The sequence below is a fragment of the Mobula birostris genome, chromosome 13 (assembly GCF_030028105.1).
Source record: "Mobula birostris isolate sMobBir1 chromosome 13, sMobBir1.hap1, whole genome shotgun sequence".
In the NCBI taxonomy this organism is placed as follows: domain Eukaryota; kingdom Metazoa; phylum Chordata; class Chondrichthyes; order Myliobatiformes; family Myliobatidae; genus Mobula; species Mobula birostris.
In genome coordinates, this window is record NC_092382.1 from 75,720,036 (window position 1) to 75,734,425 (window position 14,390).

At 42.7% G+C, this 14,390-nt stretch overlaps 1 protein-coding gene across 2 annotated transcripts in view; it reads left to right on the forward strand.

Annotated features, from left to right (window-relative positions):
* Positions 1–295: 295 nt before the first annotated feature.
* LOC140207009 (NACHT, LRR and PYD domains-containing protein 3-like) overlaps positions 296–14,390 on the forward strand; it is a 78,215-nt gene continuing 64,120 nt past the window's right edge. For both annotated transcript variants that reach the window (XM_072275329.1, XM_072275330.1), the window contains exons 1-2: positions 296–385; positions 8,087–8,181. In XM_072275329.1, the coding sequence (XP_072131430.1) occupies positions 8,172–8,181 (10 nt within the window). In that variant the 5' untranslated portion in view covers positions 296–385; positions 8,087–8,171. The remainder of the gene's footprint in view (positions 386–8,086; positions 8,182–14,390) is intronic.

Sequence of the window (14,390 nt, forward strand, 5' to 3'; positions counted from 1 at the left end):
ATAACAATCGATATAAAACTGACCGGCGTCTGCAAGGCAGCCGCCGGAGCGTCCAGTAACACAAGGGTATATTGAGACCAAATTTGAAACGTATTGTTTAGGTTTGAGGGGGTGATAGTATTAAATGCCGAGCTGTCGTCGATAAAGAGCATCCCGATGTTTGTACCTTTGCTGTCCAGATGCTCCAGGGTTGAGTGAAGAGCCAGTGAGACGGCAACTACTGCAGCTCTGTTGCACCGAGAAGCAAACAGTCGCGGATATCATGCTGCGCATGCGCATGCCGCCAGTGGGCGGCCGTTTCCCTCCGTCCTTCCGCATTCAGTGTTACCTCGGTCCGGAGTTTGGGGAAAGTTTTCGCCCGTCGAGAGAGGCTCCCGGCTCACCGGTGAGTATTTGCGCCTGTCGCGGAGTGTTGCTGGTCTGATATTCGGCAGTGTCCCCAGTTCAATTCACCGAACAGAAAAAAACACTCTAAAACGGATAAATTGTACTTTCCGGACGTAGCTCCACTTGTGTGAGTTTCTGCCTTGTTGGCCCGTTCGGGCAAGTCAATCAGATACAGATCTGACACACACTCTCGTTTTGTACAGCCTGTGATTCCTGATTCTTACTCTTTATAGTGTTGCCGCCGCCCACTGCAATGGGAGGATAACAGAAGCCACATCCCGCCTCCCAAACTTACTGTAATTTAAAAAGTTCACCAGGGCCCTACACGACTTATCCGTCCCTGAATATCCTGCAAACAAGCCACCCCAGATCTACCCCATAAGACAGAGGACCAGAATTAGGCTATTTGGCCCATTGAGTCTGCTCTGCCATTACATCATGGCTGGTCAAATTTTCCTTCTCCCTGTATCCCTTCATGCCCAGACTAATCAAGAATCTATCAAACTCTGCCTTAAATACACATTAAACCTTGGCCTCCACAGCTGCCTGTGGCAAAGCATTCCACAGATTCATCGTCTCTGGGTAAAGACATTCATCTTCATCTCCGCACTGAAAGGACGTCTCTCCATTCTAAGGCTGTGACCCCTGGTCTTAGACCCTCTCAAGAAACGGTCCCGAGAAGTGAATCAGCACTGAATAGCACTGGCATATGTTGTGGAACTTGTTGTTTTGTGTTACATCCGTTAACATTTTCTAGAGTCTGGTAACATCCAGGATCGCATCAAACTCCTGATGAAATATAGCATGCTATTTGTAATTGTATCCATATGTTAGGCCCTGCATAGATCTTCAAAGATGTTGACAAACTGAAACTTGAAGCTGCTGGCACCACCCTTCCACTGCTCTTCCCTCTACTTCCCCTTCCTGAAATCCACAATCAATTCCTTGGTCTTACTAATTTGAGTGCAAGTTTGTTGTTTTGTTACTGTTCGACCAGTTGATCTACCTCACAGCTGTACACCTCCTTATCACCATCTGAAATTCTGCCAACAATAGTTGTGCCATTGGCAAACTTCTGGTTGTCCTTTGAGCTGTGCCTAGCCACACAGACGGGTGGAGAGAGAGAGTAGAGCAGTGGGCTAAACACGTATCCTTGAGGTGCACCAGTGTTGACTGTCAGGAAGGAGGAGAAGCTACTTCTGATCCGCATAAACCATAGTCTCCCGATGAGGAAGTTAATAATCCAGTTTCAGAGAGAGGAACAGGGGCTCAGGTTTTTGGTGCTTGTCAATTAGAATGGAGTGTATGTTTGTGATGAACGTGAAACTGTAATCTTTAAAAAGCAGTCTGATGTAGGGTTTACTCTTGTAGTTCCATCTGGCCAACATCTCCCTCATCTTGAACCAAAGATGTTAATCTTAGGATCATTATCCTCCACTCATTCTGTTGACTACACATGGACACCTAGCAGGTGTGCTATGGTCACATTATATACAGATAGAGGTAAAATTTACCTCAGAGGACACTTTCCAGTCCTTGGAAAACTTGTGCCTGCTGTTGATATGTAATACGACTGTCCCACCAATGCATATGGCAAAAAAGACTTGATTACTCACAGGCAGAATAAACAGTTCTCATTGGCACTGAATCTATTAAGTGTTTTCACGACACTTGACAACAATGTGAATCCCTTTCAAAGGGCAGGTTACATTATTCCCCCATTGTGGAATGTGGAACTCTGCAGCAACATAATAGTCATAGTCATGGTCATACTTTATTGATCCCGGGGGAAATTGGTTTTCGTTACAGTTGCACCATAAATAATAAATAGTAATAAAACTATAAATAGTTAAATAATTTACATATTATTATACCAGTAAATTATGAAATAAGTCCAGGACCAGCCTATTGGCTCAGGGTGTCTGACCCTCCAAGGGAGGAGTTGTAAAGTTTGATGGCCACAGGCAGGAATGACTTCCTATGACACTCTGTGTTGCATCTCGGTGGAATGAGTCTCTGGCTGAATGTACTCCTGTGCCAGCCCAGTACATTATGTAGTGGATGGGAGACATTGTCCAAGATGGCATGCAACTTAGACAGCATCCTCTTTTCAGACACCACCATGAGAGAGTCCAATTCCATCCTCACAACATCACTGGTCTTACGAATGAGTTTGTTGATTCTGTTGTTGTCTGCTACCCTCAGCCTGCTGCCCCAGCACACAACAGCAAACATGATTGCACTGGCCACCACAGACTCGTAGAATATCCTCAGCATCGTCCGGCAGATGTTAAAGGACCTCAGTCTCCTCAGGAAATAGAGATGGCTCTGACCCTTCTTGTAGACAGCCTCAGAGTTCTTAGACCAGTCCAGTTTATTGTCAGTTCGTATCCCCAGGTATTTGTAATCCTCCACCATGTCCACACTGACCCCCTGGATGGAAACAGGGGTCACCGGTACCTTAGCTCTCCTCAGGTCTACCTCCAGCTCCTTAGTCTTTTTCATATTAAACTGCAGATAATTCTGCTCACGCCATGTGACAAAGTTTCCTACCGTAGCCCTGTACTCAACCTCATCTCCCTTGCTGATGCATCCAACTATGGCAGAGTCATCAGAAAACTTCTGAAGATGACAAGACTCTGTGCAGTAGTTGAAGTCCAAGGTGTAAATGGTGAAGAGAAAGGGAGACAAGACAGTCCCCTGTGGAGCCCCAGTGCTGCTGATCACTCTGTCAGACACACAGTGTTGCAAGCACACATACTGTGGTCTGCCAGTCAGGTAATCAAGAATTCATGACACCAGGGATAAAACCACCCTTTAACATCACCATCTGTACCCAGTGCTCTGTTGGTCAGTGTAAGACATGTAATGTGACATAAGGGTCCCTTGTCTTCAAGCCATTCTTTTATCTGCCCTCCTGATACCCAGTTTGGTACTTGATATGGATGAAGTTGTAATAAATTTGTGCCAATCATGGCTATTAAGCATGTAGACTATGTGGCACAAATCTCAGTCTTTTGTGTTTCCTTCGTAGTTGAGTCTATATGGTCAGTAACCAGGTTTGTTGTTCCTTGAAGGGGCTTCACTGCATCCAGAGTTACCTGGGATACGTCATGAACAATCTGATTAGTCTGGTACTGATCTTGATAACCTTCTCCAGTAATACCGTATCCTGTATTTTCTACTGAAGGGACTGTATTTAACTTTCTAATTCTACTATATTTAAGGTAGTAACAGTGAGTACCCCTGAGGCATAACCTGCTTCCAGTAATTCTAATCATCGCCTTTTCCTTCTATCAGGTTTAAACTCTCTCCTGCTTCGTTGCCTTCCAAGAATGTGAGTGAATAACTGTCTCATTGTAGGCGAGCACCATTATTTTGGTTTGATTAAAATTTACCTGCAGGTGCTGGTATCTTGGTGCCAAAGTGACAAATTCGCTTGCATCTTCTAACACTAATCCCAACCCCTCTGTGTTACCCTGGGCTCTGGTATCATTTAAGTCACTTGAGGGTGTGGGGTGGTGGATGGTTGATTGTCTAGTAGTTTTGAAAAACCTGAAGGGTCCTGGGCCTTGAAAGTATAACTTATCCATGTCCTTTCATGCCCTTCCCATCTACTATCCTGGTGTACGATGTCCTCCTGTGAATATTTTATAATGATTGAAACGACAGTTGAAAAATGCTTGGTGTGACCACCTCAACCGATAGCCTCTTATGTGAGTCGCTATCCAGCTCAACGTTCACATGAGTCTGCTGTCACTGTACTGTAACCTTACCATGGCTATCATTACCTGAAAGCTGTTCAGTAAGTGGGCCTAAAAGCTGATAATTATTATTTCCTCTGCGATACTTCATCTTGAGAATTTTATTTCAGATCTGTACATTTGCAACTTTTGGAATTTGGAAGGTTTTTGTCCACGCCCATCACACCATTCTCCCAAGCATAGCACATATTTGAGTCCTCTTTCTCTTTTGGTAGACCCATAAGCCTAACCTGTTGTTCCTTCTGCCTTCTGATCTCACCAGTCTGTGGCATCCATTCCTGCCCATTTAGCACCTTGCTTTGCAAATCTCCTTCCACCTTCTCTATTTTTGTTTTGATTCAAATGGTCCCTGTAGATAATCTGCTGTCATATCATAATGTCCGTGCTATTCTCCAGTACCTGAAGGTTATCTGCAAGGAAGGCAGAAAATGTTAATATCCTTTACAACTGCATCTCATCCCTACAGTGTCAGGGCAGACTGACCAAATCATTTCGATTCGACCACCCAGCAACAGCTGGATAAATGTGTGTGTTAAAATGGTGGGGCAATTAATGGCAAACTGCTTTTTGAAACAACCTAGTATTTAAATTGGTAATTTGCATGACAAATACTATGATTGCATCATAACTATTTTTAAAGGAAATTCAAATGTAAAAATTACGATGTCTAAAGTCTTGAGCAACATATTTTATGTTCTGTAAAAAGAAGGCACACTTGTGAGTAAAAACAACTTTTAGGATTGCTCCCCAAATATTCCAATCTTCCAAAATGTTAACTTAAAATTCCTAATTTAACTGTCTACCTATGGGCAATTTCCCTCTGAAATGAGAGGGTCTCATATCTGGAATAGAGATGCAGAAATTTCCGTTACCTTAATCTGGATTCTACATGGCCAGTGTGGAATCTGGGTCTCTATGTGACAGTTTTCATTGAAAAAACATAAAGTAACACTAAACGAAAACAAAGACAGGACAGAACAAAAATCCATGCTGGTAATTTTCTTCTTTCAATACCTTCGTAAGTAACTGCAAAGGTTAGAATGAACAGTTAATTCCCACTATGGAAAACTCCAACATTTCTTTTGGCACCATGTCAGTGCGCATCGGCATTCTTAGGTCCCATTGTTCCACCTCAGACCTCAGTCCCCTAACACAGACTGTGTAAGTTTTAGCCTGGCATGTCCTGTCAAAGTGCAGCACCTTGCAATTGTCTATGTTAAACTCCACTTGTTATTTTTCAAGCAACACACACAAAAAATGCTGGTGAACGCAGTAGGCTAGGCAGCATCTATGGGAATAGGTACAGTCGACGTTTCTGGCCGAGACCCTTCGTCAGGACGATCTGAAAGAAGAGATGGTAAGAGGTTTGAGAGGGGGAGGGGGAGATCCAAAATGATAGGAGAAGACAGGAAGGGGAGGGATAGAGCTAAGAGCTGGAAAGTTGATTGGCAAAACGGATACAAGGCTGGAGAAGGGAGAGGATCATGGGATGGGAGGCCTAGGGAACTTGGTAGTTCTACAGTCATTCTACCCCTCGGCCATTATGTTCTCTAATGAGTCAGTCTATAACCCGAGAAGTGAATATCCCCTTCAGTTAGATTGTTTGAGGCAACTTATTTTTTGTTCTTTTCTTACTTCTCTTCTAATGTTTATGTATCTGTGCATTTGTAATGCTACGGTGCCATTGCAATTTCTTTTGGGGTCAAAAAGTATTGATCTATCTGTCTTAGCCTCAGCTCCACTTTCCTACCTGTTCACAGTAACAATGGAATTGCAAAATAACTGTGAGGACATACTCCTCCCCAGGAAAGTGAAACGTATTCCATCACACACCTGACATGACTGATATGTAAGCAGCTAAAGAACTCTTACAAAAGGTGTCAAAAGATTAGTCTCATGTCTGGGGCTCTTCTTTCGTAGCTCATTCACTGGTGAAACTATGTGTTGTGTGCTGATTTCAATTATTGTATCACATTACCAATTCATTAGCATGGGCAACATGCTATATTCTCAGTGAAGGTCCACAATTTATTTTTGAAACCTTGCATGTAAGACTGTAGATGGAAACGACAAGCACCATTGTGCATATTTGCACATGAAGCAGCTCCAAATTAAGTACTATGGTGCATATGTTTCCATAGCTGTGAGAATCTCACAAGCAGCAAGTTGTGTTTGAAACTTCGAACACAATTCACTCTCTTTTTCACTATTATAGATCCTAAAACATGAGAATGGAATAAAGCTGCTTTTTCTACAGACCTGTGAGTTGGTTTTTATCTGTTTGTTTCATTTATTGGTTCCATTCCCAGAGCACTCATCCTCCGCTGATTCTTTTATGAGAAATGCACGATTTGAGGAAAATTGCCAAGTATTGACCATTTTTATACATGACTTTTCAACATTCAAGTTAGTCCAGTAAGCCTAGTAGGTTGTTAAGCAGAGGTATGGCTGATTAGCTCCGATGGAGAATCACAGAACCATCCAACAGTGCTTCTCCTTCAGTCCAAACTAGCAACTGCCAACAAATAATTTTCATTTATATACGCCAGGCCTCATTGAGTACTTTTCTACTAATTAAATTTTCAGTACATATGAACCTGCGATTAAGAAGAAGGGTAATTTAGATGGAAATTTTGTTCCTATTTGACAATGTATCGTAGCGATGGGTTATACCTGTACTTAGAATGAGCCAATGTCCTTCTAGGCAGGACTGGTAGAGCTTCTGAGGTCAATTTAAACTCGGTTGGTCAGGGGATGGGAAAGAGAGTGTTAGGTCAGATGGTGGAGCAGTTGATATAAAGGTTGATGCAATGTTCAGAGAATGATAGGCTGTGGAAAGGGTATCACTGGATGAGTTGAAATGTGTTTACTTCAGTACAATAAGTATTTAAAATAGGAATAATTTAGAACATGTTTCAGTCTGTGCATGATACATGCTATCACCATTACACAGACATGACTGTTAGATGGGCAGGATTGGGTGTCTGATGTAGCAGGGTTTATTTGTTTCAAAGGCATATGGAGGGAGGTGAAAGGAGGACAAGTGGAATTGATATCCGTAGCTGCAGAAATGAAGGACATCGGGGGGGAGGGGCATATGGTGTGGATGAAAATCAGAGAAGTGGAAGAGAAATCACTCAGTGTATCCTATGGTCCCAGACACCCCCCCCCCCCACCACCACCACCACCACCAAAAAAGCCCACCAGAACAATGAGAAGCAGGTAAGTTGGCAGGTTTTGGAAAGATGCAAATATCACAGAGTCATTGTCTTTGTTGACTTCAATTTCCCTAATATTGGTTCCCATCTCCTGATTCAAAAATGTTAAATGGGGCACAATATACTTGGTGTCCAGGAACGTTTCCTGACTTACTATGTGGTTGGGCCAGCTAGACGGTTTGCCATACTGTATCTAGTACAAGGTAATGAACCTGGTTCGGTGACAGAACTTTTCGCAGGTTTCCTTTTCGTAGATGGAGACCAGAACTAGGGAATTAGATTGAGGATGAGAGGGAAAGATTTAAAAGGAATATGAACAGCAATGTTCTTCATGCAGAGGCTGCTGATTATGTGGAGTGAGATGCCGCAGGGAGTGGCAGAAGCGGTTTGCACGAGTACATGGAGGGGCAGGGCATGAAGGGGTGTGGGCCCATCACAGGAAATTGGGACCATCGTGGTGGGCATCATCATCAGCATGGTCTCTTTGGGCCAAAGGGTCTGATTCCGTCGGGTATTGCTCTGTGACTCTATCATTGGGATGCGCTAGATATCACTGGACAGACACACAGACATGATGCAGTAACTGATGGAAATGGGGAAAGCTTGGTCCCTGGGCCAACCGCTACTCTGATATGGGGGATGGTGATACCATCATACTTTGTAAAGTAATCATACTCTCAATGACTGATTTGTCTGCTTGTTGTATGCAATTCACAGAATCACCAGCAGGTGGAGGTTTCCTGTGCGGGGATAAAAGTGTAAGCAAGAAGACGACAATCAATAATCGTTGGTCAGAATCAGAATGGACACAGGTATGATCACTGGGATCTGTATAATTAAACGTATAATTATAAAAAAGGCCAGTGAAAGAGACATACACGGGTGCTAACGGGAACAGAGAGAAATGCCATCTAATGGGTTCATCAATCCTGTAAAGCGGCCTTGAGCACTGGAACAACCAAACAGGTACAGCACTGCAAATGGTCGAATTAGTCTTCTCCCCATGCAAAACTTTATGAGGAAAGGGATCAGGAGGCCCTGAATCAGGCGGCTATGGATGAAATGCTGACAGCTTTATGACAACGGTTCTTGTAGGCGATGTAAGAGTCCAGGGAACAGACAGGATCTGTTTCACCAGTAGACTGTTTCTAAAGTGGTAGATTCCTCTACCTTGCAATTATAAAGGTAACATCGGATGATTGGCAGATTTCCAGGAGTTCACAAATGCGAGAGTCTAGTTTGTGTTCTGGAATGGCGTCAGTCAATTTCTCATCAGTTTTCGCTGTTGTTGCCCAGAGGAGATGAGGGAAGTTTCTGTAGTGTGTTTTCCTGGCTGACATGAAGGGGATAGTGAGAGGTGGTGTTGGATCAGGAGACAGCTCTTTGTAGATAAGTTGTATTTGCTGACCTTATGGTCTGTTCTGATGTGTTCTGTTATTCACTGATGAATGTTTGGCCTGAGGACCAAAGGTGAATTGGTTTCGTCAAAAAATATTTCACGTTATTCGGTGAAATGGGACAGGACTCTGAAGTATATAGAGAAAACTAGTAGACAGTGTGTGAGGGAGGATAGGCAGGGGGCAGAGATCAGGAGTACTCAGACCAAAGATGTAGGGGACAAGGAAGAAAAAGATAACAAAGTTGTTTGCTACATTAAGGATAAAAAGAGAGTAAGAGGTGGAGACTTTCTTAAATGCATCTATTTTAATGCTAGGAGCATTGTAAGAAAGGTGGATGAGCTTAGAGCATGGATCGATACCTGGAAATATGATGTTGTAGCTATTAGTGAAACCTGGTTGCAGGAGGGGTGTGATTGGCAACTAAATATCCCAGGATTTCATTGCTTCAATGATAGAATAGGAGGGGCAGGTGTTGCATTGCTTGTCAGAGAAAATATAACAGCGGTCCTCTGGCAGGATAGATTAGTGGACTCATCCAGGGAGGCTATTTGGGTGGAATTGAGGAATAGGAAAGGTGTAGTGACACTTATAGGGGTGTATTATAGACCACCTAATGGGGACCAAGAACTGGAGGAACAAACTTGTAAAGAGATAGCAGATATTTGTAGTAAGCATAAGGTTGTGATTGTGGGAGATTTTAATTTTCCACACATAGACTGGGAAGCCCATTCTGTAAAAGGGCTGGATGGTTTGGAGTTTGTCAAATGTGTGCAAGATAGTTTTTTGCAACAATACATAGAGGTAACAACTAGAGAAGGAGCAGTGTTGCATCTCCTCTTAGGCAATGAGGTAGGGCAGGTGACGGAGGTATGTGTTGGGGGGCACTTTGGGTCCAGTGATCACAATACCATTAGTTTCAGTGTAATTATGGAGAAGGATAGGACTGGACCCAGGGTTGAGATTTTTGATTGGAGAAAAGCTAACTTTGAGGAGATGCGAAAGGATTTAGAAGGAGTGGATTGAGACAATTTGTTTTATGGGAAGGATGTAGTAGAGAAATGGAGGTCATTTAGAGGTGAAGTGTTGAGGGTACAGGATCGTTTTGTTCCTGTTAGGTTGAAATGAAAGGTTAAAAGTTTGAGAGAGCCATGGTTTTCAAGGCATATAGGAAACTGGGTTCGGAAGAAGAGAGGGATTTACAATAAATATAGGCAGCTTGGAGTTAATGAGGTGCTCGAGGAATATAAATAATGTGAAAAGAATCTTAAGAAAGAAATGAGAAAAGCTAAAAGAAGATACGAGGCAGCTTTAGCAAGTAAGGTGAAAATAAATCCAAAAGGTTTCTACAATTATATAAATAGCAAAAGGATAGTGAGGGATAAAATTGGTCCCTTAGAGAATCAGAGTGGATGGCTATGTGTGGAGCCAAAAGAGATGGGGGAGATTTTGAACAATTTCTTTTCTTCAGAATTCACTAAGGAGAAGGATATTGAATTGAGTAAGGTAAAGGAAACAAGATGGGTAGTTATGGAGTAAACTTAGCAATTATTGGCCTTTGAGTTTGACGTCAGTGGTGGGTAAATTGATGGAAGATATTCCTAGAGATGGTATATATAATTATCTGGATAGACAGGGTCTGATTAGGAACAGTCAACGTGGATTTGTGCATGGAAGGTCATGTTTGACAAACCTTATTGAATTTTTTGATGAGGTTACGAGGAAAGTTGACGAGGGTAAAGCTGTGGATGTTGTCCATGTGGACTTCAGTAAGGCCTTTGACAAGGTTCCACGCGGAAGGTTAGTTAGGTAGGTTCAATCGTTAGGCATTAATATGGAAGTAGTAAAATGGATTCAGCAGTGGCTGGATGGGAGATGCCAGAGAGTAGTGGTGGATAACTGTGTGTCAGATTGGAGGACGGTGTGCAGCAGTGTGCCTCAGGGATCTGTACTGAGTCCAATGTTGGTTGTCATATACAAACATTTGTATATTAATGATCTGGATGATGGGGTGGAAAATTGGATTAGTATGTATGCAGATGATACTAAGATAGGTGGTGTTGTGGATAATGAAGTAGGTTTTCAAAGCTTGCAGAGAGATTTAGTTCAGTTAGAAGAGTGGGCTGAAAGATGGCAGATGGAGTTTAATGCTGATAAATGTGAGGTGCTACATTTTGGTAGGACTAATCAAAATAGGACATACGTGATAAATGGTAGGGCATTGAAGAATGCTGTAGAACAGAGGGATCTAGGAATAATGGTGCATAGTTCCCTGAAGGTGGAATCTCATGTGGATAGGCTGGTGAAGAAAGTTTTTGGTATGCTGACCTTTATTAATCAGAGCATTAAGTTTAGGAGTTAGGATGTAATGTTGAAATTGTACAACGCATTGGTAAGGCCAAATCTGGAGTATTGTGTACAGTTCTGGTCACTGAATTATAGGAAAGATGTCAACAAAATTGAGAGAGTACAGAGGAGGTTTACTAAAATGTTGCCTGGGTTTCATCTCCTAAGTTATAGAGAAAGTTTGAACAAGTTATGTCTTTATTCTTTGGAGTGTAGGAGGTTGAGAGGGGACTTGATAGAGGTGTCTAAAATTATGAGGGGGATTGATAGAGTTGACGTGGATAGGCTTTTTCCATTGAGAATGGGGGAGATTCAAACAAGAGGACATGAGTTGAGAGTTAAAGGGCAAAAGTTTAGGGGTAACATGACAGGGAACTTCTTTACTTAGAGAGTGGTAGCTTCCAGCAGAAGTGGTTGAGGCAGGTTTGATGTTGTCGTTTAAAGTTAAATTGGATAGAACCATCCTCACAACATCCACCCGATCTCGGCCTTTCAACATACGATGGGATTCAATGAAGTCGTCATTCATTTTAGTTTGAACAGGCCCTGAGCCATCAAACATTCCTCGTACGATAAGCCATTAAATACTACAATCATTTTCGTGAATGCCCTGTGAACCTTCTCCAAGGTCAGCACATCTTCTTTTAGGTAACGGACCCAAAACTGCTCAAATTACCACTTGTGGGACTACACGTGCCTTAAAATGGCTCGGCACGACAGCTTTTGCTTTTGTATTAGCCGTCTTGAAATGAATGCTAACATTGCATTTTCCTTCCTCCTCACGGATGGAACTTATAAACTAGCCTTCAGGGAATCCTGCTAGAAGACTTACAATTACCGTTGCAACTCGGAGTTCTGAACTTGAAAAGAAGCAATTCCAATACTGTCCCCTGAGAAACACCACCACATCACCAGTGGCCAATTGGAAAATACACCTTTGTTTCCACTCCTTGCCTCCTGCCAATCAGCCAATCGTTTTATGTTTGTATATTTCCTGTGATACCATGAGCTTTTATCTTGTTAAGCAGCCTCTCGATTGTGCAGCACCTTATCAATGGCCTCCTGCATATCTAAGTATCAAACATCTGCTGAATTTCATTTGTCTATCTTCTCAGTTATTTCCTCAAAAATGACAGGAGACTTGTCAGGCAGAGATATTTCCTAAAGGAAACCATGCTGGCTTTGGCCTACTTTACCATGTGCCTGCAAGTACACTGAAACATCATTCTTAGTAATGGATCCCAAGTCCCCAACCACTGAAGTCAGGTAAATGGTCTATAATTTCCTTCTTTTGTCCTCCCTCTCTTCTTAAGGAGTGGAGTGACTTCTGCAATTTTCTAGTCCTCGGACATCATTCCAAATTCTAGTGCTTCCTAAATAATCACTACAAATGTCTCCATAATGTCTTCAGCTGCCACTTTCATGAAATGGGGCATAGCCCATCTGTTCCAGGTGACCTATCTACCTTGTGTTGGGCACGTGGCCAAGTCGTTAAGGTGTTCGTCTAGTTATCTCAAGGTCGCCAGTTCGAGCCTCATCTGTGGCAGTGTGTTTGTGCCCTTGAGTAAGGCACTTAATCACACATTGCTCTAGTCTGTGCAAGGAGTGGTGCCCCACACGGACATCCAGCCTGCGCCTTGTAAGGCATGAAAATGCCTGATGCAGGCCTCTCATGGTCTGAGTCGACGTTCCCTCCCCTCCCTATCTACCTTAAGGCTTTTCAACTACCCAACACCTTCTCATTAGTAATAGCAACTACAGTCAATCCTGCCTCGACACTGTACAATTTCGGGAAGACTGTGGTGTTTTCCACAGTGAAGACTGAAGCAAAATAATTATTAAGATTATCCGCCATTTCCTTGTTGCCATTATTACTTCTCCAGTGTCATATCCACTATTACCCCTCTTTCCTGAAGCTAATTGCCTTTGGCTGTCTAAGTGCCAACCATTTTGATTGCCTCCAGGAATGTATTATTATGTCTCGACTCTGTCCTGCCACTGGATCCAGATGGGAATTGTGAAGAGAGAGTGAGGCTGATGCTACGCAACTCTCCCTCACTTAAATCCAAATCAAGCACTAGTCTCGACACCATCATAATGATGTCGAGGTCCTCACCAACATCAACGATGGACGAACAACTATTATGTATGATGCAAATGGTAACGCAAGTCAAATGGTTGGATTGGACTACTTGTGAGTGAATGGGAATGTATAATTGGCTTGGATGTCAGTGCCTCATTACCAGGTTGTTACACATAACAGATAGAGCAGACATTCAAGTCAAAGACCAAAATATTGCGAAAACATATTCCGGTGGCATAAGACAGAATATCGCAAAATGTTATACAAGTAAAGGATGCCGGACAAAGGTGGAACATTTAAAAAATCATCGGTGACAGAATTGATCAGAACTGAATTGACTTTACTTTTACATCCTTCACACACGAGGAGTAAAAATCTTCAAGTTACGTCTCTGTCTAAATGTGCAATATGCAATCATACTAATTTATAATAACTTATAATAAATAGAACAGTCAATGTAACATAGAATGTAACAACGTAACACTTAAATCAAGCTAATCAGTCTGATGGTCTGGTGGAAGAAGCTGCCCCGGACCCTGTTTGCCCTGGCTTTTATGCTGCGGTACCACTTCCCGGATGGCAGCAGCTGGAATAGATTATGGTTGTTGTGACTTGGGTTTTCAATGATCCTTCAGGCCCTTTTTTCACACCTGTCTTTGTAAATGTCCAGAATCATGGGAAGTTCACAACTACAGATGCACTGGGCTGTCTGCACCACTCTCTGCAGAATCCTGCAATTAAGGGAGTTAGAGTCCCCATAACAGGCATTTCAGGATGCTCTCAATTGTGCCCCTGTAGAAAGTTCTTAGGATTTAGGGGCGCAAACCAAACTTCTTCAACCGTCTGAGGTCAAAGAGGCGTTGTTGTTCCTTTTTCACTGGACAGCTGGTGTGTACAGACCACGTGAGATCTTTGGTGATGTGGAATCTGAGAAACTTGAGGCTGTTTACCCTCTCAATCACAGATCCATTTCTATTAATAGGGTTCAGCCCGTTTCCATTCCTCCTGTAATCCAACATCAGCACCTTTGTTTTTCGCTTCTTTGCAACATTAAGGGAAAGGTTGTTTTCTTGACAACACTGTGTCAGAGGGATGACTTCTTCCCTGTAGGCCACCTCGTTATTGTTTGAGATAAGACGAATCAATGTAGTGTCATCGGCAAATTTAATTAGCAGATTAGAGCTATGGGGGCGAC